Source organism: Zootermopsis nevadensis, unplaced genomic scaffold (assembly GCF_977971745.1).
Source record: "Zootermopsis nevadensis isolate Lab colony 2312 unplaced genomic scaffold, Znev_1.0 Znev_ptg000010l, whole genome shotgun sequence".
In the NCBI taxonomy this organism is placed as follows: Eukaryota; Metazoa; Arthropoda; class Insecta; order Blattodea; family Termopsidae; genus Zootermopsis; species Zootermopsis nevadensis.
This window is the reverse complement of record NW_028259142.1, coordinates 9,107,257-9,131,246: the sequence shown is the minus strand read 5'-3', so window position 1 is coordinate 9,131,246 and position 23,990 is coordinate 9,107,257. Positions and strand designations below refer to the sequence as shown.

The window sequence follows — 23,990 nt, the reverse complement described above, 5'->3', positions numbered from 1 at the left end:
AACGGCTGGCAGACAAGAAGCGTCAAACCAGAAGTGGAGCACTTGGTAGCTGCAATGATGCCTAAATGGTCACTTTGGGTTTTCATTATAAATAAACATCCCATTTTTATAAAAATACATAATTTTATTTAACAAGTTTTAACACTCATTAAAAATATATAATATTTTCTTATTTTCCTTGTAAACAGTCTGCTGAAAAAATAACACAACCAATCATAACTATTTTTTTGTAACACCGCTTGTCGAAACGTCAGACTATCATTAGACTCGATACAATCCTGAGCGGGCGGACAGAGCTCATTCTGCTGTAAGTCGGCTGGAAGCCAAGGACTGGCTGGTACCGACGGACTAAGCCCTCCTGACCCAAGGGTGTCAGGTCAGTCTGCGGAATCCGTCGAGCTGGTTGCCACCCTGGAGTCCCGTGCGTGGCACCTGCTCCGCCCGCCCACCAAACACTGTGTAGATCTCGGCCCATGTCTCATATTTTTCTTCAACCGTCGGGGCTGGCCTTCCCTGTTAAAGCAAAACAATAATTAAAGAACGTGGCGAAAGTTTTTGTTAAGTCTTTGTCAGATTTACAAAGTAAATGTTTTATTTAACGAATAATTTTCTCAGACATTAAGAGGTTACCCTCAGTGGTCGGTGGCCTAGTGGTTAGTGTCCTCGCCACTGGACCTGGACCCACAGTTCACGGATTAAACCCGGTCGAAGGTGATAAAAATCCGTAGCACAACTTCCTTCGGCCCCATGTCTTAGATTTACGAAAGGTAAACCTGCAAGCACGAGAGAAATAATGCTTTTCAGCAAAACTCAGCGGCCGTGTAACTCCCACGTATATCTTGATCCCTACTAGATTGCTCTAGCTGACAAAAATCAGGATTTAGTAGGAATTGTGCGGAGGCAGTTTGGTTGGTCACTCACTACTCACAAATGCACCCTAGAAGACTAATAGGGTCAGATTACCCGAGCAACTGTCCCGGAACGGGTCAATAGGCTCAATCCTTGTAGTAGATGATTATTATTATTAAGATATCGGTAGAAACTGCGTTTATTAAAGGTTTTAAAACACAGTCTACACCTTTTATTTGGTAAGATGTCTAACAAAGGAAAGAAACAGAAATAGAGCCTTAAAACCGTATGCCATGTATATTCAGAATTATCAGAAATAGCAAGTTGTTTGAGTGCGTAAAGCTGCAAGAAAGTTTGTGGGTTCTGTCTGCTCAAAACGTACCACACGCCTCCGATCTTATTTTCTGTCTAATGCCCTCTGTTGAGGTTTCACAAATTATATCCCCGATGTTTAATGCCGAATAATTATAAATACATTTGAATAAACAAAATATTTCAGGTACCATTAACAATTAAAAGTATTCTGACTGGCATACCATTGACTATATATTCAATTCAGAAACGAACTTGAATGCAGAACTACTGGCACGAAGGTTACCTTGACGTTTTGGGTCTCGAGCCTCGCATAAAACTAAGCTTTTTGAAATTACAGAAGACCCAGTAGCAGAGAGAGACGCATAGAAGATTTTGAATGCGTTGAAGGAAATTCTCGGTCGGGGGGGGCTATGGTACAACCTACCCCTCCTAGAAAGCTAAGCGTCTTTGAAGTTTTCTGAATGTGCTGCTCTCATACTCCACTCTAACGAAATGTTGAAGAACCAGTAGAAGGTGATTGTTGTAGCTTGAACTGGTTTCGAACACATTGGCTAATTATAACCTGTGAAATCCAAAATGGATTGTGTCATCTCCACAAATTGAAACCTTTTCCTAGAGTGGGTGAAGTTCCTCGCATGTGTGTACACCTTGTGTTAGTTAGCGAACTTCCATGTCGCTCTGCAGTATGGATCATTAAAGACAGAAAGACATAACCAAGAATTAATCGGCTCACGGCCATAATATAATATACTGTGAAATTAAAAAATACCGACAGCCTGCTGAAATCGACGTCATATGGCCAGATACTATGCTGGAGGATCCCCCACCCCGCTTTCAATTTGTCCACCGCAATTATGGATGTGATCTAGAAACAAAAAAATAATTGCGTTACCATGTGCAAATCTAGGCGAACAAATAGATACTCATTACCAAAACAAGTTCAACGTTCAGTTGGCCATTGATAGATGGCAGCACAAATAATTGATAGATGCTTTTCAGCTGAAAACCCTGACGGATGGACTGGACGTCTCCGTGAGTTGATTTTCTTATTCTGAGCGGAAAGATTTCCTCATAGGAACTATGGCATAAATGATAACAGCAAGAATAGAAATGTTTACTCTGTGGAAGAAACCAAACTCATCAAAAAATAGGATACAACAGTGGTTACAACTTTAATGATATCACAAGATCCTATAACCTAACAAATGCACCTAAATCAATGTCAATGTACCCCAACAAACTAATAAAGTACGGTCCAACTTTACATTTTTTAATAACAGCATTAGAAAACTCAGTAAAACATTCAAAAACACAAACGTAAAAGTAGCATATAAAGTTAACAATCTTCTTCTTTCTTCTTATTATATCTCCTCCTTATAAAAATTTGTGATTAGTCGTTGTCGTCAATAAATTACGTCATCAACAATGTCAACTATAAACAAAATCGGCATTGTTGTGGAACACAACAATGCCGAGTAAACAAATAACGCTTCACAACAAAGAAATCAAAAACTATCAAGCCAGTCGCATTATCACTGCTCCAGAAGCAGCACATCGCCTCCGAACAGCGACATAAAACTATTTAAGAAATGAAGGAAAGTGAAAGAAGACGTTGCCAACACCAAAAAGGTAATCTGATACTAATAATAATATTCAACCAAAAAGAAACTAAACTAACCCCCCGAAGGGGGTTACTTTAGTGCCTTACTCAAGATTTTAAAACGCAACCAACCCTCCCCAAAACGTGGGTTGTTCAAGTGTTTAACCCCCATTCGGGGGACTTAGTTTAGAGTCTTACTCAAGATTTTAAAACGTCTGACTGACCTAGAAAAGTTGTCTTCTGTACTACGACGTAAAAACTAAAACATCAGACATATTTAAGAAATAAAGAGGAGCGAAGGAAGTCTTACATTGATAAACGTAGAAAAAACGTATACAATAAGAACAGAAGGGGAAAAAAGCAGACGAAGATTTGTAAGGGTGGGGTTGGACGTAGAAAGTTGAGTGACCAAGAACAATTGGCCTCTGAACAGCGACGTAAAGAACTACAACATCTGACATATTTAAGAAATAAAGAAAAGCGAAAGAAGAATTACATCGATAAACGTAGAAAAACGTATTCAATAAGAACAGAAGGGGAAAAAAGCAGACGAAGATTTGTAAGGGTGGGGTTGGACGTAGAAAGTTGAGTGACCAAGAACAGTTGGCCTCTGAACAGCGACGTAAAGAACTACAACATCAGACATATTTAAGAAATAAAGAAAAGCGAAAGAAGAATTACATCGATAAACGAGACCATATTAACGACATTTGTAGAAAAACAGACGAAGATTTGCAAGGGTGGGATTGGGCGTAGAAAGTTGACTGACCAAGAACAGTGGACCTCTGAACAGCGACGTAAAGAATTAAAATATCAGACCTACTTAACAAGTAAAGAAAAGCGAAGGGAGATTTGCATTGATAAACGCAGAAAAACTTATTCAACAAGAACAGAAGAGCAGAAGAAAACAAACGAAGACTTGAAAGGGTGGGATTAGACGTAGAAAGTTGTCTGACTAAAAACAGTTGGCCTCTGAACACCGACGTAAAGAACTAAAACATCAGACATACTTAAGAAATGAAGAAAAGCGAAAAACTGATTGAACAAGAACAGAAGAAAACAAACGAAGACTTGCAAGGGTGGGGTTGGACGTAGAAAGTTGTCTGACCAAAAACAGGTGGCTTCTGAACATCGATGTAAAGAACTAAGACATCAGATCTATTTAACAAATAAGGATAAGCGAAAGAAGACTTACATTGTTAAACGAGACCATATTAAGAACACACGTAGAAAACAGACGAAGATTTGCTAGGGTGTTGTTGGACGTAGAAAGTTGACTAACCAAGAACAGTTGGCCTCTGAAAAGCGACGTAAAGAACTAATCCATCAGACCTATTTAATAAATAAAGAAAAAGGAAGGGAGAGTTACATTGATAAACATAGAAAAACGTATACAAGAACAGAAGAAAAAAAAAGAAAAAACAGACGAAGATAAGCAATGGTGTTGCTGGACGTAGAAAGTTGACTGACCAAGAACAGATGGCCACTGAACAGCGACGTAAAGAACTAAAACATCAGAACTATTCAACCAAAAACAGAATAGAAAAAAAGAAGACTTGCAAGGGTGGGTTTAGACGTAGAAAGTTGACTAACCAAGAACTGTTGGCCTCTGATCAGCGACGTAAAGAAGTAAAATATCAGATTACAAGAAGCGCTCCGAAAGGATTAGCCATCGTTGTCAAAAAATGACGTCATCAACAATATCACCTTATATTTGTTTATACACGGGGGTTAGTTTAGTGTCTTACTGAAGATTTTAAAACGCAACTAAAACCCCTTCGGTGTTTTGGTCAAGTGTTTAAACCCCCCATTCGGGGGGGGGGGGTTAGTTTAGTTTCTTACTCAGGGGTTAAAACACTTGGATGAGACACTAAACTAACTCCCCTTTGGGACTAACCAAGGTTGGTTGCGTTTTACAAACTTGACCAACCCAACCGTAGGAGCTCCGAAAGGAGCGCCCTGCTCTAGTTATTATAAAAATTTGTGATTCCTCGTTGTCTTCAACCAATTTGTCGTAAAAAAAAGGACGTCATCAACAATGCCAACAGATATTTGTTTACTCGGCATTGTTGTGGAACACAACAATGCCGAGTAAACAAATAATGCTTCACAACAAGGAAATCAAAGAATATCAAAGCAGTCGCATTATCACTGCTCCAGAAGCAGCACGTCGCATTCTTAAAAATTGACTAACAGTTGTCCTAAAACATCAGGAAAGTGAAAGAAGACGTTATCAAGTATTTGAAGTACCAACTCCAACAACTTCAACAAGGTAAACTGATACGTATTCGATATATTACGATTACGAAAACTATTATGAAAACTGACTTTATGATCGATTTTAAGACGAAGATTTGCAGGGGTGGGGCTGTACGTAGAAAGTTGACTGACCAAGAACTGTTGACCTCTGAACAGCGACGTAAAGAACTAAAACATCAGACATATTTAAGAAATAAAGAAAAGCGAAGGGAGACTTACATTGATAAACGAGACCATATTAACGACACATGTAGAAAAACAGACGAAGATTTGCAAGGGTGGGATTGGAAGAAGATAGTTGACTAACCAAGAACACTTGGCCTCGGAACAGCGACGTAAAGAACTAAAACATCAGACATACTTAACAAAAAATAGAAGAGGAAAATAGAAGACTTGCAATGTTGGGGTTGGACGTAGATAGTTGACCAACCAAGAACTGTTGGCCTCGGAACAGCGACGTAAAGAACTAAAACATCAGAACTATTCAACAAAAAACAGAAGAGGAAAAAAGAAGACTTGCAATGTTGGGGTTGGACGTAGATAGTTGACCAACCAAGAACTGTTGGCCTCTGATCAGCGACGTAAAGAAGTAAAATATCAGATTACAGGAAAGGCTCCGAAAGGATTAGCCATCGTTGTCGTCAAAAAATGACGTCATCAACAATATCACCTTATATTTGTTTACACACGGGGTTTAGTTTAGTGTCTTACTCAAGATTTTAAAACGCAACCAACCCCCTTGGTCAAATGTTTAAACCCCCCATTCGGGGGGGGGGGTTAGTTTAGTTTCTTACTCAGGGGTTAAAACACTTGGATGAGACACTAAACTAACTCCCCTTTGGGACTAACCAAGTTTGGTTGCGTTTTACAAACTTGACCAATCCCCCCTAGGAGCTCCAAAAGGAGCGCCCTGCTCTAGTCTTCTTTCTTTTGTACTATAAAAATTTGTGATTAGTCGTTGTCTTCAAAAAATGACGTCATCAACAATGTCAACATATATTTGATTACTCGGCATTGTTGTGGAACAACAATGCCGTGTACACCACAACAATGCCGAGTAAACAAATAACGCTTAGTACCAAGCCAGTCGCATTATCACTGCTCCAGAAGTAGCACATCGCCTCCGAACAGCGACATAAGACTATTTAAGAAATGAAGAAAAGTGTTGAAGACGTTACCAACACCAAAAAGGTAATCTGATACTAATAATAATATTCATCCAAGTCAAACTGATCATTCAAGGGTTAAAACACTTGAATAAGACACTAAACTAACCCCCCGAATGTGGGGGGGGTGTTGGTCAATTGTTTTAACCATCCATTCGGGGTTTAGTTTAGTGTCTTATATTAAAACGCAACCAACCCCCCGAAGGGGGTTTGGTTGCTTTTTAAACACTTGACCAACCCCTCTCTCAGGGGGGGGGGGTTGTTGCGTTTTAAAAACTTGACCCCCCCCCCGATGAGCTCCGAAAGAAGCGTTCTGATCTAGTATTATAAAAATTTGTGATTAGTCGTTGTCTTCAAGAAATGACGTCATCAACAATGTCAACTTATATTTGTTTATACTCGGCATTGTTGCGGAACACAACAATGCCGAGTACAACACAACAATGCCGAGTAAACAACTAATGCTTCACAACAAAAACTATCAAGCCAGTCGCATGATCTCTGCTCTAGAAGCAGCATTCTTGAATATTGACTGACAGTTGGCCTGAAACATCATAATCAACTATTTGAAGTACCAACTCCAACAATTTCAACAAGGTAAACTGACACTCATTCGATATATTACGATTACGAAAACTATTATGATCGATTTTAAGACGAAGATTTGCAAGGGTGGGGCTGGACGTAGAAAGCCGACTGACCAAGAACACTTGGCCTCTGAACAGCGAAGTAAAGAACTAAAACATCAGATTAGAGAAAGTGCTCCTAATAAGACACTAAATTAACACCCCGAAGGGGGATAGTTCAGTGTCTTACTCAAGATTTTAAAACGCATCCAACCCTCCGAAGGGGGAGTTAGTCAAGTGTTTTAACCCGCCCATTCGGGGGTGAGAGTTAGTTTAGCTTCTTACTCAAGAATTTAAAACGCAACCAACCCCCTCGGAGGGGGGTTCGTCAAGTATTTTAACCACCATTCTGGGGGTTAGTTCAGTTTCTTACTCAAGGGTTAAAACACTTGAATGAGACACTAAAAAAACCCTTCCGAAGGGGGTTTGTTTAGTGTCTTACTCAAGATTTTAAAACGCAACCAACCCTCCCCCATTCGGGGGGTTACTTTAGTTTCTTACTCAGGGGTTAAAACACTTGAATGAGACACTAAACTAACGCCCCGAAGGGGAGTTAGTTTAGCGTGTTACTTAAGATTTCAAAACGCAAAAAAAACCACAGTTGGGGGGGTTGGTCAATTGTTTTAACCCTCAATTCGGGGCGGTTAGATTAGTTTCTTACAAACAGTTGGTGGCGTTTTACAAACTTGACCAATCCCCCCGAAGAGCTCCGAAAGGAGCGCCCTGCTCTATCTTATCTTCTTTTCTTTTTACTATACTATAAAAATTTGTGATTCCTCGTTGTCATCAATAAATTACGTCATCAACAATGTCAACTATTAACAAACTCGGCATTGTTGTGGAACACAAGAATGCCGAGTACAACACAACAATGCCGAAAAAGCTAATAACGCTTAGTACCAAGCCAGTCGCATTATCACTGCTCTACAAGCAGCACGTCGCATTCTTGAATATTGATTGACAGTTGGCATAAAACATCAGGAAACTGAAAGAAGACGTTATCAACTATATGAAGTATCAACTCTAACAACTCCAAGAAGGTAAACTGATACTCATTAGATATGTTATGATTAAGAAAGTATTATGAAAACTGACTTTATGATTACGAAAGTATTATGAAAACTGACACTTGATCGATATTAAGACGAAGATTTGCTAGGGTGGGGCTGGACGTAAAAAGTTGACTGAACAAGAACTGTTGGCCTCTAAACAGCGACGTAAAGAACTACTACATCAGACCTATTAAAGCGAAAGAAGACTTACATTGATAAACGAGACCATATTAAGAACACATGTAGAAAACTTATTCAACAAATCAGAAGAGCAAAAAACAAACAAACAAACTAAGATTTTCAAGAGTAGGGTTATATGCAGAAAGGTGACTGATCAAAAATTGTTGGCCTCTTATCAGCGAGGTAAAGAACTAAAACATCAGACCTATTTAATAAATAAATAAAAGCGAAGAGAGACTTACATTGATAAACGCAGAAAAACTTATTCAACAAAACAGAAGAGCAAAAAACAAACAAACCAAGTTTTGCAAGGTAGGGTTGAACGTAGAAAGTTGACTGATCAAGAACAGTTGGCCTCTGATTAGCGACGTAAAGAACTAAAACATCAGAGCTATTTAACAAATAAAGAAAAGCGAATGGAGACTTACATTGATAAACGCAGAAAATCTTATTCAACAAGAACAGAAGTACAAAAAACAAATAACGAAGATTTGCAAGTGTGGGGTTGGACGTAAAAAGTTGACTGATCAAGAACAGTTGTCCTCTGATTAGCGACGTAAAGAACTAAAACATCAGACCTATTTAACAAATAAAGAAAAGCGAAGGGAGACTTACATTGATAAACGAAAAAGAACGTATTCAACAAGAACAGAAGAGCAGAAGAAAACAAACGAAAACTTGCAAGGGTGGGTTTGGAAGTAGTTAGTTGACTAACCAAGAACAGTTGGCCTCTGAACAGCGACGTAAAGAACTAAAACATAAGACCTACTTAACAAATAAAGAAAAGCGAAGGGGGAATTACTTGCAAGGTTAAGGTTGGGGTTGGACATAGATAGTTGACTAACGAAGAACAGTTGGACTCTGAACAGCGACGTAAAGAACTAAAACATCAGACCTACTTAACAAGTAAAGAAAAACGAAGGGAGATTTACATTGATAAAAGTAGAAAAACTTATTTAAAAGGAACATAAGAGCAGAAGATAACGAACGAAAACTTGCAAGGATGGGTTTGGAAGTAGATAGTTGACTAACCAAGAACAGTTGGCCTCTGAACAGCGACGTAAAGAACTAAAACATAAGACCTACTTAACAAATAAAGAAAAGCGAAGGGGGAATTACTTGCAAGGTTGGGGTTGGACGTAGATAGTTGACTAACCAAGAACTGTTGGCCTCTGTTCAGCGACGTAAAGAAGTAAAATATCAGATTACAAGAAGCGCTCCGAAAGGATTAGTCGTCGTTTTCGTCAAAAAATGACGTCATCAACATAATCACCTTATATTTGTTTATACACGGAATTGTTGTGGAACAACAATGCAGAATAAACAACTAACGCTTAGTATCAAGCCAGTCGCATTATCACTGCTCTATATCGTCTCCGAACAGCGACATTAGACTATTTAAGAAATGAGGAAAAGTGAAAGAAGACGTTACCAACACCAAAAAGGTAATCTGATAATAATAATAATAATATTCATCCAAGTCATACTGTTCTTCAAGTGTTAAAACACTTGAATAAGACACTAAATTAAAACCCCGAAGGGGGTTAGTTTAGTGTCTTATTGAAGATTTTAAAACGCAACCAATGGGGAGTTAGTCAATTGTTTAAAACCCCATTCGCGGGTGAGGGTTAGTTTAGTTTCTTAATTAAGGGTTGAAACACTTGAATGAAACATAAACTAACCCTTCCGAAGGGGGGATATTTTAGTGACTTACTCAAGAATTTATAACGCAACCAACGGAGGGAGGTTCGTCAAGTATTTTAACCAAAATTCGGGGGAGGGGTTAGTTTAGTTTCTTACTCAAGTGATAAAACACTTGAATGAGACACTTAAATAACCCCCCGAAGGCCTGTTAATTTAGCATGTTACTTCAGATTTCATTACGCAACCTAACCCCTATGTTTTAACCGTCAATTCGAGGCGGTTAGTTTACTTTCTTACACAAGGTTGGTTGCGTTTTACAAACATGACCAAACCCCCCGTAGGAGCTCCGAAAGGAGCGCCCTGCCCTAGTCTACTATAAAAATTTGTGATTAGTCGTTGTCTTCAAAAAATGACGTCATCAACAATGCCAACAGATATTTGTTTACTCGGCATTGTTGTGGACCACAACAATGCCGAGTAAACAAATAACGCTTCACTAAAAGGCCAGTCGCATTATCACTGCTCCAGAAGCAGCACGTTGCATTATTAAAAATTGACTGACAGTTGGCCTAAAACATCAGAAAAGTGAAAAAAGAAGTTACCAACTATTTGAAGTACCAAATCCAACAACTGCAACAAGGTAAAGTAATACTAATAATACTACTCATATAATCTATATATTACGATTACGAAAACTATTATGATCGATTTTAAGACGAAGATTTGCAAGGGTGGGGCTGGACGTAGAAAGTTTACTGACCATGAAAGGTTGGCCTCTGAACAGTGACGTAAAGAACTACAACATCAGACCTATTTAAGAAATAAAGAAGAGAGAAAGAATACTTACAATGATAGACGAGACCATATTAACGACACACGTAGAAAAACTTATTCGATAAGAACAGAGGAGAAAAAAAAACAAAACGCTGAAAAAGTGTTTTAACCCCCATTGGGGGGGGGGGTAGCTTAGTTTCTTACTCAAGGGTTAAAACACTTGAATGAGACACTAAACTAACCCCCACAAAGGTGGGGTTGGTTTAGTGTGTTACTTAAGATTTTAAAACGCAGCGAACTTTTAGAACACTTGAAACTAACCCCCCCGAAGGGGGGTTGCTTGCGTTTTAAACACTTGACCAACCCAACGGAAGGGAGGGTTGGTCAAGTGTTTTAACCCCCATTCGGGGGGTTAGTTTAGTTCCTTACTCAAGGGTTAAAACACTTGAATGAGGAGGGATAGTTTAGTGTCTTCCTTAAGATTTTGAAACGCAACCAACCCCTCCGAAGGGGGGTTAGTTGCGTTTTAAACAATTTACCACCACCCCGGAGGGTGGTTGGTCAAGCGTCTTAACCCCCATCCGGGGGGTAGTTTAATTTCTTACTCAAGGGTTAAAACACTTGAATGAGACACTAAACTGAACTAAACTAAAGTGTCTTACTCAAGTTTTTAAAACGCAACCAACCCCCTTCGGTGTTTTGGTCAAGTGTTTAAACTCCACATTCGGGGGGGTTAGTTTAGTTTCTTACTCAAGGGTTAACACACTTGAATGAGACACTAAACTAACTCCCCTTCGGGACTAACCAAGGTTGGTTGCGTTTTACAAACTTGACCAACCCCCCTAGGAGCTCCGAAAGGAACGCCCTGCTCTAGTACTATAAAAATTTGTGATTCCTCGTTGTCTTCAACCAATTTGTCGTCAAAAAATGACGTCATCAACAATGCCAACATATATTTGTTTACACGGCATTGTTGTGTTCCACAACAATGCCGAGTAAACAAATAACGCTTCACAACAAAGAAATCAAAAAATATCAAGCCAGTCGCATTATCACTGCTCCAGAACGAGCACTTCGCATTCTTGAATATTGACTGACAGTTGGCCTAAAACATCAGAAAAGTGAAAGAATACGTTATCAAGTATTTGAAGTACCAACTCCAACAACTTCAACTAGGTAAACTGATACGCATTCGATATATTACCATCACGAAAACTATTATGAAAACTGACTTTATGATCGATTTTAAGACGAACATTTGGAGGGGTGGGGCTGGACGAAAAAAGTTGACTGAACAAGAATTGTTGACCTCTGAACAGCGACGTAAAGAACTAAAACATCAGACATAAATAAGAAACAAATAACGCTTCACAACTAAGGAATCAAAAAAATATCAAGCCAGTCGCATTATCGATGCTCCAGAAGGAGCACTTAGCATTCTTGAATATTGACTGACAGTTGGCCTAAAACATCAGAAAAGTGAAAGAAGACGTTATCAAGTATTTGAAGTACCAATTCCAACAACTCCAACAAGGTAAACTGATACTCATTCCATATATTACGATTAAGAAAGTATTATGAAAACTGACTTTACGATCGATTTTAAGACGAAGATTTGCAAGGGTGGGGGCTGGACGTAAAAAGTCGACTGAGCAAGAACAGTGTGCCTCTGAACAGCGACTTAAGGAACTGCAACATCAGACATATTTAACAAATAAAGAAAAGCGAAAGAAGATTTACATTGATAAACGAGACTATATTAACGACACATGTAGAAAAACAGACGAAGATTTGCAAGGGTGGGATTGAACGTAAAAAGTTGACTAACCAAGAACTGTTGGGCTCTGATCAGCGACGTAAAGAACTACAACATCAGGCATATTTAACAAATAAAGAAAAGCGAAGTGAGATTTACATTGATAAACTAGACCATATTAACGACACATGTAGAAAAGTAGACGAAGATTTGAAAGGGTTTGATTTGACGTAGAAAGTTGAATGACCAAGAACAGTTGGCCTCTGAAAAGCGACGTAAAGAACTAATCCATCAGACCTATTTAACAAATAAAGAAAAACGAAGGGAGAGTTACATTGATAAACATAGAAAAACGTATACAACAAGAACAGAAGAAGAAAGAAAGAAAAAACAGACGAAGATTAGCAATGGTGTTGCTGGACGTAGAAAGTTGACTGATCAAGAACAGATGGCCTCTGAACAGCGACGTAAAGAACTAAAACATCAGAACTATTCAACAAAAAATGAAGAGAAAAAAAAAGATTTGCAGGATTTGGATCCAAAAATTTAAATGTAATGGCACTACGAAGGCAGATATCTGATATTTCAGAAGACACGGAAACTCAATATTCATAAACGAACATCGTGTCAACTGCGCCTTCTCTCTTTGCACACGGTGAAAAACTTTGATTCTGAAGAACTTTCAATGCTCATTGAGTGTAAGGGCAGACAAGACAAATGACGAAGGGATGAAATTTCTTGCATATATTACTACGTAGTCTTCAGAAGCAACATTTTTAACCTTTGTGGGCGTAGTAACTGATGACGCTGATCTATGGCTGTCTGTCAGTGAGATTTGAAGAACTCTCGGCTGGCGTGTGAAGATGGAAGTCTCCTGGGTTTTTACTGGTAGACGTCCACTGATGCTTGCACCTTGCTTTTGGGGGCAGAAGGACCTCCGAAACTTCAGTAAACTTCTACCAGAAGACAGCCATCTTCATGCTTACATTTCTTCTGTGGTGTTTGCAAGATTTCACCATGAATTAGTACATTAGCATTGCAAGAACATGGTATTTAAAAATATATGGTTGCTGTAATCTGTGTACTTAATTTTGTAACGCCACGTGACTTTAACCAAAGAATTTTAAGGTGTTCCTTGATTAATTTCAAAAGCAAAGTTGCGAAGAGCTTCATTGAACATTCAAGTTCGTGACGCAAATTTGCGCGCAGTTGAATCAGCTAAATACGAAGCCTCAGGGGAAATGCCAATTTGTAAGTAGAATGAACAACAATGCCTTTACCCTTCGAAAGGTTGGTACTTTACCACAACAATGCCGAGTAAACAAATATCTGTTGGCATTGTTGAAGTTGACACAACAATGCCGAGTAAACAAATAACGCTTCACAACAAAAGAAATCAAAGAATATCAAGTCAGTCGCATTATCACTGCTCCAGAAACAGCACGTCGCATTCTTAAGAATTTTCTAACAGTTGTCCTAAAACAACAGGAAAGTGAAAGAAGACGTTATCAAGTATTTGAAGTACCAACTCACAACAAGGTAAAGTGATACTCATTCGATATATTATGATTATGATCGATTTTGAGACGAAGATTTGCAAGGGTGGGGCTGGACGTAAAAAGTTGACTGAACAAGAACAGTTGGCCTCTGAACAGCAACGTAAAGAACTACAACATGAGACCTATTTAAGAAATAAAGAAATGTGAAAGAAGACTTACATTGATAAATGTAGAAAGTTGACTGCCCTAGAACAGTTGGCCTCTGAACAGCGACGTACAGAACTACTACATCAGACCTATTTAAGAAATAAAGAAGAGCGAAAGAAAACTTACATTGATAGACGAGACCATATTAACGACACACGTAGAAAGACTTATCGGTAAGAACAGAGGAGAAAATAAAACAAGACGCTGAAAAGAAAATTATTAGATATCAAAGTAAATTAGTAATGAAGAACAGAGGAAGACTGCTAATAGCAGCGCATTTTATGGACGACGAACATCAACAACATTATCTCGGACCTATGAACTATGAATGTATTCATTGCAAAGCGCTTCACTGGCTCGATGAATCGACTCATCGTTCCAGTAAATCGTTTTATGATTGTTGTGCATGTGGAAAGGTTGTGCTTGATTCGTTGCCTGAATACCCTGATGAGCTTAGAAAACTCTTTTCTCTTCGACATTTTCGCAACAAATGTCGTGTTTACAACAACATGATGGCATTCGCATCATTTCAAGCGAATCTCATGGACGTCGGAATTAGTCGACCAGGGCCATATTGTTTTAAATTGCATGGCCAAATTTATTATAACATGAATGCGGCATCTTTTCCGAAAGATAATGAGAATGCTACTTTTGGTCAACTGTTTATGATCGACGAACAAGAAGCCGAAAAACAAAGAATCGAAAATGCACGTCAGAATTCGAAAGGCGACACCAAAGATGACATAAAAGAAGAAATTGTCACGAAATTAACTGATATAATTTCGCGCATTAATACAATACAAGCTTGAAAAAGAAAACGCTGAGCGTAACAACGAGTCTGAACCGGAGCTAAACTTGGTTATGTCGATGCTTCCTGGAGACGACAAAAACAGGTACAATCCGAAATGGAGCAATGACGTCGCTGTTGTGTGTCCTAAAACCGACGACGGTGACATTCCTGATTTGTATGTTGTTGTTTACAGTACCAAGGAGCAAAGACTGAGACGTCTTTCGACAATGAATCCATTCGTTGAACCCTTTGTCTATCCCCTTCTGTTTCCTTACGGCACAATGCAATGGCATAAAGACCTCAAACTGAAAGATTCTAAAGTTCGTGATCGTCTAACACGAAGAATGTTTGCTCGCTATAGAATCGCTACTCGCGAAAAGGAATTTAGTCCAATCACAAAAAGTGGGAAACTTTTCCAACAATATTTGGTTGATACTGAAATTAAACGTGAGAAAGACGTTATCAACTACTTGAGGTATCAACTCCAACAAGGTAAACGTGTAGATAAGTGCAGCAGTTTGAAAGCAAACTTGGAAAAGCTTGCAAAAGAAATGAAGAAAAAACTCGGGCGCATTAAAGTTTTGAACACATCGTTCGTTGGATCGCCACGATACATGTTGGAACTGTACCAAAACGCAATGGCAATGGTCGCTGCTTTCGGCACGCCGTGTTTGTTCATCACCATTACGACCAATCCTAATTGGCGTGAAATTCGCGAAAATCTCGAACCACATGAAACACCACCAGACAGACCCGACTTCGTTGACAGAGTATTCAAGTTGAAACTCAATCACTTGATGGATTTGCTGACCACACATTCAGTTATGGGAAAGTCGCTTGCTTACGTGTACACAGTTGAGTTACATAAGCGAGGACTTCCGAATGCACATATCCTTTTAAACCTCCAAGAAGGATCAAAAATTAAGACTGATGAAGATGTTGACAATTTCATTAGCGTTGAACTACCAGACCCCGAAACACAACCAAATCTTTTCGACATTGTTACGCATAACATGATTCATCATTGTAGTCCGCGTTGCATGAAGGGAAATGAGTGTTCTATAGGTTTTCCCAAACAGTATTCTCCTTGCACAATAATCGTCGAAGACGGTTATCCAATCTACAAACGACAAAATAATGGACGCACTTACTCCGCAAAAAATGGATTTGTTGCAACAAATCAAGACGTTGTTCCATACTGGCCGTATTTGATGCAGGAATTAAACTGTCACATCAATGTTGAGTCTGTATCATCGATTACTTCAGTAAAGTACCTATTCAAATATGCTTTTAAAGGTGGTGATTTGACAAACTATACAATCATCGAAGGAGATGAGCTTCACTACGACGAGATCACCAACTACCAAGACAGTCGCATGATCACTGCTCCAGAAGCAGCATATCGCATTCTTGAAAATGAAATGCACAGGCGCAGTCATGCAATCATACGTCTACCTGTGCATTTGCCGAACAAACAAACCGTCGAATTTGGAGAAGAAGCAACATACGAAGACATTCGAAAAGCAATTGCCGGGTCAACGATTCACCTTGAATATTTCGAATTGAACAAACAGGACCAAAACGCACGAAAGTATTATTATTTCGAAATTCCAAAGCACTATACGTGGAGAGCAGAAATGAAAGGTACCAATGATGAAGAAGAAAAAGGAGCGTCCACTGTTGAATACGAACAAAAGTCGAACTTGAAGAAACAGAAGTCATGGTTTCCAAGAAGAGATGGTAAACACACAATCGGACGCGTTTATAGTGTAAGCCCTAGAGATCAAGAAACATTCCATCTTCGTGTTCTTTTGATGAATGTGAAAGGCGCAGAAAACTATGAGGACTTAAAGACTTACGACACTGTCACATACCAAACATTCACAGAAGCCTGTTTAGCACGTGGACTGATCGAAGATGACGCTGAATGGAAACGTTGCATGCAAGAAGGTGCGATATACCAAATGCCTTATCAGCTACGTGTGTTATTTGTTCAGATTCTAATCCATTGTCACCCATTGCACCCCGAAGAGCATTTCAATGATTTCATTGATATAATGGCGCAAGACTTTAAAAAACAAGATAAAATTTCTGACTCTGACGCACGTGACAAAGCTCATGCTAATATTAATGAATTGTTAATTATTGAAGGGAAAAGTTTGAAGGACTTTCCAACACTGCCTCAGGAAATTAAAAAGTTACAGACAGTAAGTAACAAAGAATTAACTGTTGAGGAACACATTGGAATTGGTGAAGGAATGTACAAATCATTGAACGAGAAACAAAAGGAAATCGTTGACATAATACTTAATCATATAGACGGAAAACCAACTGTCAAAAAACCGTACTTCTACATTGATGGTCCAGGAGGATGCGGTAAAACTTACACATATAAAACATTGTACCATTTGTTAGTAGGACGACAAAAGAAAGTCACTACGATGGCTTATACAGGTATCGCAGCAAGTTTGTTGCCTAAAGGAAACACTGTCCACAGAGTAGCCGGGCTGCCCGTTCCTGTTTTGCCTGACTCTAACACCAACATTTCGATAACGGATAACAGAGGAAAAGAATTGATACAGACGTATTTATTTGGGACGAAGCACCAATGGCACCACGGTATTTTATGGATGTTCTCGATAGAACTTTGCGAGACTTCACACGTTGTAACTTACCCTTTGGAGGTAAAGGTATGTTGCTCGGTGGAGACTTTAGACAGATTTTACCTGTCTTACGCAATTCAAATAAAACGTCAACACTGTATTCAACAATAAATTATTCGCCTTTGTGGAAACACTTTAAGGTCACGTCATTGTCTGAAAACATGCGCGCCACACCTCAAGCTATAAAATGGACTAAATTCTTACTCGACCTCGGCGAAGGACGCCTCAACGACCACGACGACATGGTAGAAGAGTCTGAAAACATGGTTTGTACGGATGATTTAGTCGAAAAGATTTGCGGAGATATCATAAGAAACAATGACATCGAAATGCTCAAAACTACCGCAATCCTTGCTGCAAGAAATTGTGACGTCGACGAAATAAATGAGAGAGTTGTTGACTTACTAGACGAAAAGACTGAGCGAATCTACTCGAGCATTGATGGTGTCGAAGACTCGGACAAAGAAAAGTTCAGTGAAATGGTGACACCCGAATACTTAAACACTTTGCGACTATGATCACTGCCCCCACACAATTTGCGTCTTCGTAAGAACGCTATTGTCATGTTGGTACGTAACTTAATCGTTTGGGAAGGATTAGTTAACGGAACACGTTTATTAGTACAGCAGATGACCAACAACCTCCTTCAACGTCATAACGGGAGATCATTGCGGGGAAATTTTCATTCCACGTATAAAACTATATTGTGACAGCGAATACCCATTTACTATGTGGAGACGCCAGTTCCCCTTAACGCCTGCCTTCGTAATCACTATCAACAAAGCTCAGGGCCAAACGTTCAAAAGTGAACCGAAACTCAGCCGGTCCACCTGCTGCTGACTCGGTTGCTCGTGTATTCTACGCCCCGAGATATTATTGGGGAAACCAAGGAACATTGAAGGCAGTTGAACATTAACTCTCAAATCAAACTCATGCCATTGAATTTAAAACAAAACAAACAATGAATTTAATGAATTTAAATTGACAAAGTAAAAATTACAAAAATTGTAATATGAAACAAGAGAGAATACAAACCAATTTTCCACTAAGAACAAAATTCTAAGTTACACACATTCATACAGACCCCAGGTGCGTCCATACAGATGGCAGCGAACTTTCAACACCATTTGGGAAACATTTCCCTATTTAAACAGAATACTACGTAAAGGCCCCCCTTAAAGTTGTAGGTTTGCGAGTATTGGTTTAATACTCGCAAACATCCCTTCAGCCGCCAGTCCGGCCGCAATTAATAACTTCAATTATTAATCACATACTATCTCACTCAACCCCAAGAACAAAATTCAATACATAAAAATGTAGATCAATATATGGGTTGTAGTGATTTCACAAAAAAAACTTCCTTAGTTTTTTGCTAGAGACCAAGTTTCTTTTTGGTCCTCAACCATAATGAAAAACAAACTTCTTTCACTATTCACCTCCCACAAGGGACTTCATTATTCGATAATGGAACAGCTTCCTTCACAACTGCTCCCTACTCTTACACGACGACGACTCCACTCCCTTCTGGGATTCCCACGCCAGACAAAGAGTCAGGAGATCGCTAGCCTCTACCAGGCGTTGATCATGCGACTTATTACGCAATCTCTCGTGATCAAAACTGCGTACTTCCCCGGGACTTATCACGCGGCTCTAGCCTCTCAACAGGCGTCCGTTCACTCGTGATGCAATCCCCACAGACACTTTCAGTAACAGGAGATTTACACAAACCCCAGTTACATACAATATTATATACTGGCTATAAAATAAAACCTGTACAAGTCGACCTATAAAAAGATGATACCAAAAAAACATACTGGGCTACGCCCGAACACAACACAAGTATACATACTTACAATTTCACTTCGCTCTCTTACGCCAAACAATACACACAAGCAACATACTATTTACAAAATGCTCAATCGTTGTCGTCGGCTACGATATGAAAATACATCACACCGAATTGAGAACCAAATCTCTCCCTTATCCTGGGAGGAAAGAATGTTGCAATTAACTCAGCACGGAATGTACTCCACTCGGGCCTTCCAACCAAATATTTTCCAATGATTTGGGCCACTCTACCAGACGTTCTTCCCACAATCAATGACAAAAATTCAAAATCAGAAACTAATTTTAAATCATGAACTCTAAGTTTTTGTACTATGCTGGATTTTTTATAAAATTGAATTGATTACTAAGGCACTATTTTATAAAAGAAAGAACACTATGGTGGCTGTCCAAAATATTTCCAAAGTAGTGGCTGATAACCAGTGTAGCTAGGAACTTTAAATTTATAAGTAATAATGCCTGTTAACTTCTTTGTTTGTTCAAAAGTGACATTTATTATGGCTTCAAAAATCTTTTGACTTTATGTTTTCAGACATAGGAATATTAAAACTTGGAGGTTTAAAGCAACCTGCTTTAATTATTTATTTAGCCTACAGATTTTTAAAATGTAGTAAAACTTAACTTCCATTGCTATCAAAGGGTTTACAAAATATTAGGATCAAGTTACCTTAGTTATAGCCAGAGCAGTTGCAGTATAGTTGACATGAAGAAAAACAGCTTTTATGAGGTGTTTCAAAATTCTCTACTCTTTATGCCAATTGTTTGGGATTTCTGACATTGCACTTTCAAATTCATGTCTTGTACATTTTGAAACTTGTTGTAATTCTGAACTCTATTTTAGGCATTGACGTTGACTAAGACAGCTCTGAGGGAAACAACTAGAGGCCAAGCAGTCAATCTTATGTCCAACGATGTGAACCGGTTTGACCATAGTGTCAATTTCTTTGTGTACCTCTGGTTTGGTCCATTACAGACACTTGTTATATCGTATCTGATGTGGTGTGAAATTGGCTTTGCTGCAGTTATTGGAGTTGCAACCATTGTGCTTGTTATTCCATTACAAGGTGTGTATTTTGTAGGAAATTTTAATCATGAAACTACAAATTATTGTGTATAAGTACATGTATTGGCCCCTTTAATAACATGACCCAAGCCTCTATGAAGATGTCTGTTTAACCCATCAACATTATGGAAGTTACACTGCTATCATTTACTGCTGCAGATTCTAATGTGTGTTGGATACATACAGCTCCAGCTTTGTGCGGCCATCTCACAAATTGTCTTTGAACTACATGAATTCTTCTTTCATAACCATCAAGATGAAGGTTGAGTCTTTCATCAGATATATGTATTGACAAAATATATATATATATTTTTTAATTTTTAGATGATGGTGGAAATTGGGCTATTTTAAGTGGCTTAAACTAGTAAAGTGGGTGTACCCAGGCATCTTGTATTGTTATCACTACAAACCCAGAAATTCAATAGCATTTCCTTTCTAAGAAGAAATGAAAACAATAATAATAATAATGAAATATGATTATTTTTGCCTGAATTTAAATTATCAGTGGAAGCTCATCCTGCAGAAGGTTGGGACTTGGAATCTGAATTCCCCCATGCAGATAGGCTAAACATGTGATTGCAAACCATTAGCAAACATTGTATGCTGACAAATTTAATGGCTTAACGAATTTAGGAAACACTGATGTAATCCTAACCTCAATTCTGCCACTAGTTCATGATCTGCATTTACTTTATGTAATATGGTAAGTTTAAGAATTTGATGAAACTGCAGAATTTATAACCTAATTGGGGCCTGAGGGAGGGTTAAGCATATTAACACTAATTGTTTGCTATTTACATCTCATGTATAGGACATCATTATTTTTCTTATTAGTTAAAGATTGAAAGTCATACTATTAAGAGATCAGATAACTTGAAATTGTCCCATATCCAGTAAGCAATAGCCCTGCTATGGTACTTTATATGCATGGTATTTGTATTAGTTGGTTAATTGTGCAATTTTTAATTTATCATTATATTTTGGAAAGTTGCTGTCCACTTTCCATCTCCGCACTGCCAAGCGAACTGATGTGCAAGTTAGATTCTTGAATGAGTTCATTGTTGGCATACAGGTTATCAAGATGTATGCGTGGGAGAAACCATTTGCTTACCTTGTCTCATTTGCTCGCAGGTAACTTCTTTTTAGTAATTTAATAACTTACTGCAGAAACTTGTCTGTCAGTTGTTTTCCTTCAGTCCTCTTAACCTCTGCATTTAGTCTACATACCTTCTACTGCTGAAGCAAAACATCTGTGTTTATCTGACCATTTGTGTCTCATTCACTGATTATAAACAGGACAATTAGCCTTCAAATTTTGTATGTATAGTAGGTACTCAATTTTTCATTTTTTATTTACTACTGAATATTAGATTCATAGGAACAATTCTGCATGTGTAGTTCAAAAAATTGAGTGAGAACAAACAATTCAGGTTGTTGCAATGGAGGCCACAACTGAATTCCAGATGTAACTATTTTCAGTGTCATTGAGAAATTGATAGTTTCTCAGTTATTCAAGAATTTCCTGAGTTTTATAGACATTAATATTCTTTACTATGTTCATTAAAGTCTGCTTCTGATCCCTATCACAGCCCTTTTCAATACTGTCCACATCCTATACCCCATTTCTTTAAGATCTATTTCAGTATTAGTCTCTCACTCCTGCTTAGGCATTGCAGGTATCTACCTGCTTAACAAATAAGTGAGTCAGAATTACAACTTTGCATATGCACTGTAATATTTAGTCTTGTAGAATCATTCCCAGAACTTTATAGTTGGACATTCATGTCAAATTCAACTTTACCTATTTAAATACTTCACACTTTGTGTAAGTCATGTGACTGGGAATCAGAGTCATTCTGGAAAACGTTAAGTCCCAATAGTCATAGTGGGAGGTGAACCCTACCTACATATTCCAGAAGATAGATGCTGTCTCAGGATTGTAATAATAAAATGTTTAAATGCATTACTAATTTAACATAGAATTTATTTAAATGGATTCATTCCACCATATTAATTTACCATGTCTGATACAGTTATCCTTTTCTTGCAGATATGAAATTCAAACAGTTAGGCTGTACTTTATGTGCGTGGTTTGCTCTTATTGATTGGAAAGTTTTCAACAAAGATTATCATTTTTATTGCTATAGTGTCATACGCTCTACTTGGGAACAAGATAACATCTGAGAATGTGAGAGACTTTTGTGTTTATGGAAAACAAATTATTCTTGGCTGCATGATTTTCTCAATACTCAGAGTTCTATGCGGAGATCGTGGTGTGGAAGTGAGTGTTGTTAGAATTCCATCATTACTTCATTTTGCTCTTTCAACTGCTTGGTACGTGTGGTAAATCAGTATCTGTATTGACATGCTTATGATGGAAGATATGTGCTAGAGTATTCTATTTTAAATGGTATCCTGAATATAATCATACAGACTGCTATGTTATCACTTGTCAAGCTGTAGCTTGTTGAACAGACACTGGAGTTTGTCTCATGACATTTGGAAATAAAGAAATGATAAAACTGTCATGGTAAGAGGAGATGCAGGTGCTTTTGAACATCAGGGATAAAACCAGGAGTTGGTGTGTGTGCTTTCGTATGTATACCAGAAAAGACAAAATATCCATCTCTTCTGGCTGCAGGTAGTGGAGTCATTGCTCTTTGGAGTCACACAGTATTACAATGCTGATACTGAGTTTGTCAAATATGTGCAGTGAACCAGCACAGTGAATTTCACAGAAGAGGGTATAGCCAATGCATGTATCATATAAGCACTTGGTTTATTTTAGTGGCTTATTCAGAAAGAAGTATGTAAATATCCTATTTCAGAGTATCAGATTTGTGAGTTTTCTGTCATCCTTGTATGTTGTCCCACTTCTTATCTTGCAGAATGTTTTACATAACAGAATTATTAGTTGACATTTATCATAAATATTTTGTTTTCTATTTAATCATGAAAGTTACCATTGTTACTCAGTTATGGTCTTAAGTGTTGTAGCACTATGCAATATTCTAGATAGTAACCAGCATCTGAAGTTGTAGGTGATTCATTCCTACAAAATACTCATAATCACCTACAACACCACAGTCAACGTAGTCACCATTGCAAGAACTTTAAATCTCTGATCTTCACTACTGGCTTTCAGATCTGTATATTCATATAATATTAATACTTTTATTATTGATGCCTGTGAATTTTGTAAATGGTTTCAGGTTTCTGTAATAGCAAGGAATTTTCTTAACAGCTGTCAACTTCTCAAGGAGAATAAAACAGTGTACCATGGACTTTGTATTGTTTGTGGCAGTTTAATAAGATAAATTTTAATTTACAGCCTGAAGTAAGGTGGCAGTTCTAATTGCCCCATTGAGATGAAATCCTTGCATCCAGTTTGCTCCATCAATTCCTGTCTTACTAAGAACCATTTTAACGTTGTCCTCCCACCTACACCTAGGTCTTCCTAGCAGTCTTCTCCCATCAGACGTCCGAACCAATACCTTGTGAACACTCCCCCACGCATGCCGTATGTCCCACCCACCTCATCCTCAATTTAATCACTAACAATATCAGGTGAGGAGTACAGCTCAATTTTCGCCATGATCCATCTTCCACCCTTTTAGGTCTAACTATCCTCCTCAACACTGTTCTCAAAGACCATCAGTCTATGTTCGTCTCTCAAGGTGAGAGACCATGTTTTGCACCCAT

At 38.3% G+C, this 23,990-nt stretch overlaps 1 protein-coding gene and 2 long non-coding RNA genes across 6 annotated transcripts in view; 1 reads left to right on the top strand and 2 right to left on the bottom strand.

Annotated features, from left to right (window-relative positions):
- LOC147874230 (uncharacterized) overlaps positions 1 to 23,990 on the bottom strand; it is a 74,053-nt gene that overhangs the window by 40,838 nt on the left and 9,225 nt on the right. The window lies entirely within an intron of this gene.
- Positions 183 to 19,518, bottom strand: LOC147874232 (uncharacterized). 2 transcript variants are annotated; one of them, XR_015534514.1, is made up of 4 exons: positions 19,230 to 19,518; positions 1,934 to 2,029; positions 631 to 773; positions 183 to 513 (listed from the first exon to the last, which is right to left on the bottom strand). It is a non-coding gene; the product is annotated as an uncharacterized LOC147874232 (long non-coding RNA). The 2 variants fall into 2 exon arrangements; XR_015534513.1 differs by having other exon boundaries at positions 19,234 to 19,518.
- LOC110840680 (ATP-binding cassette sub-family C member 4) lies at positions 7,675 to 23,990 on the top strand. Of its 3 annotated transcripts, none has more exons than XR_015534511.1 (4): positions 7,675 to 10,331; positions 20,067 to 20,289; positions 21,277 to 21,419; positions 22,339 to 23,990. XR_015534511.1 is itself a non-coding variant. In XM_087346457.1 (4 exons), exons 2-4 carry the CDS (start codon positions 20,127 to 20,129, stop codon positions 22,342 to 22,344), a joined length of 228 nt encoding a protein of 75 aa, XP_087202583.1. In that variant the 5' UTR covers positions 7,675 to 10,331; positions 20,067 to 20,126; the 3' UTR covers positions 22,345 to 23,990. The 3 variants fall into 3 exon arrangements, 1 of the variants encoding a protein (XP_087202583.1); XM_087346457.1 differs by having other exon boundaries at positions 21,361 to 21,419; XR_015534512.1 differs by lacking the exon at positions 21,277 to 21,419.

Coding starts and splice junctions, on each gene's coding strand:
- LOC110840680 (XM_087346457.1), top strand. CDS start 20,127: ATGTCCAACGATGTGAACCGGTTTGACCATAGTGTCAATTTCTTTGTG. Junction 20,290..21,360: donor GCTTGTTATTCCATTACAAG/GTGTGTATTTTG, acceptor GTTGGCATACAG/GTTATCAAGATGTATGCGTG.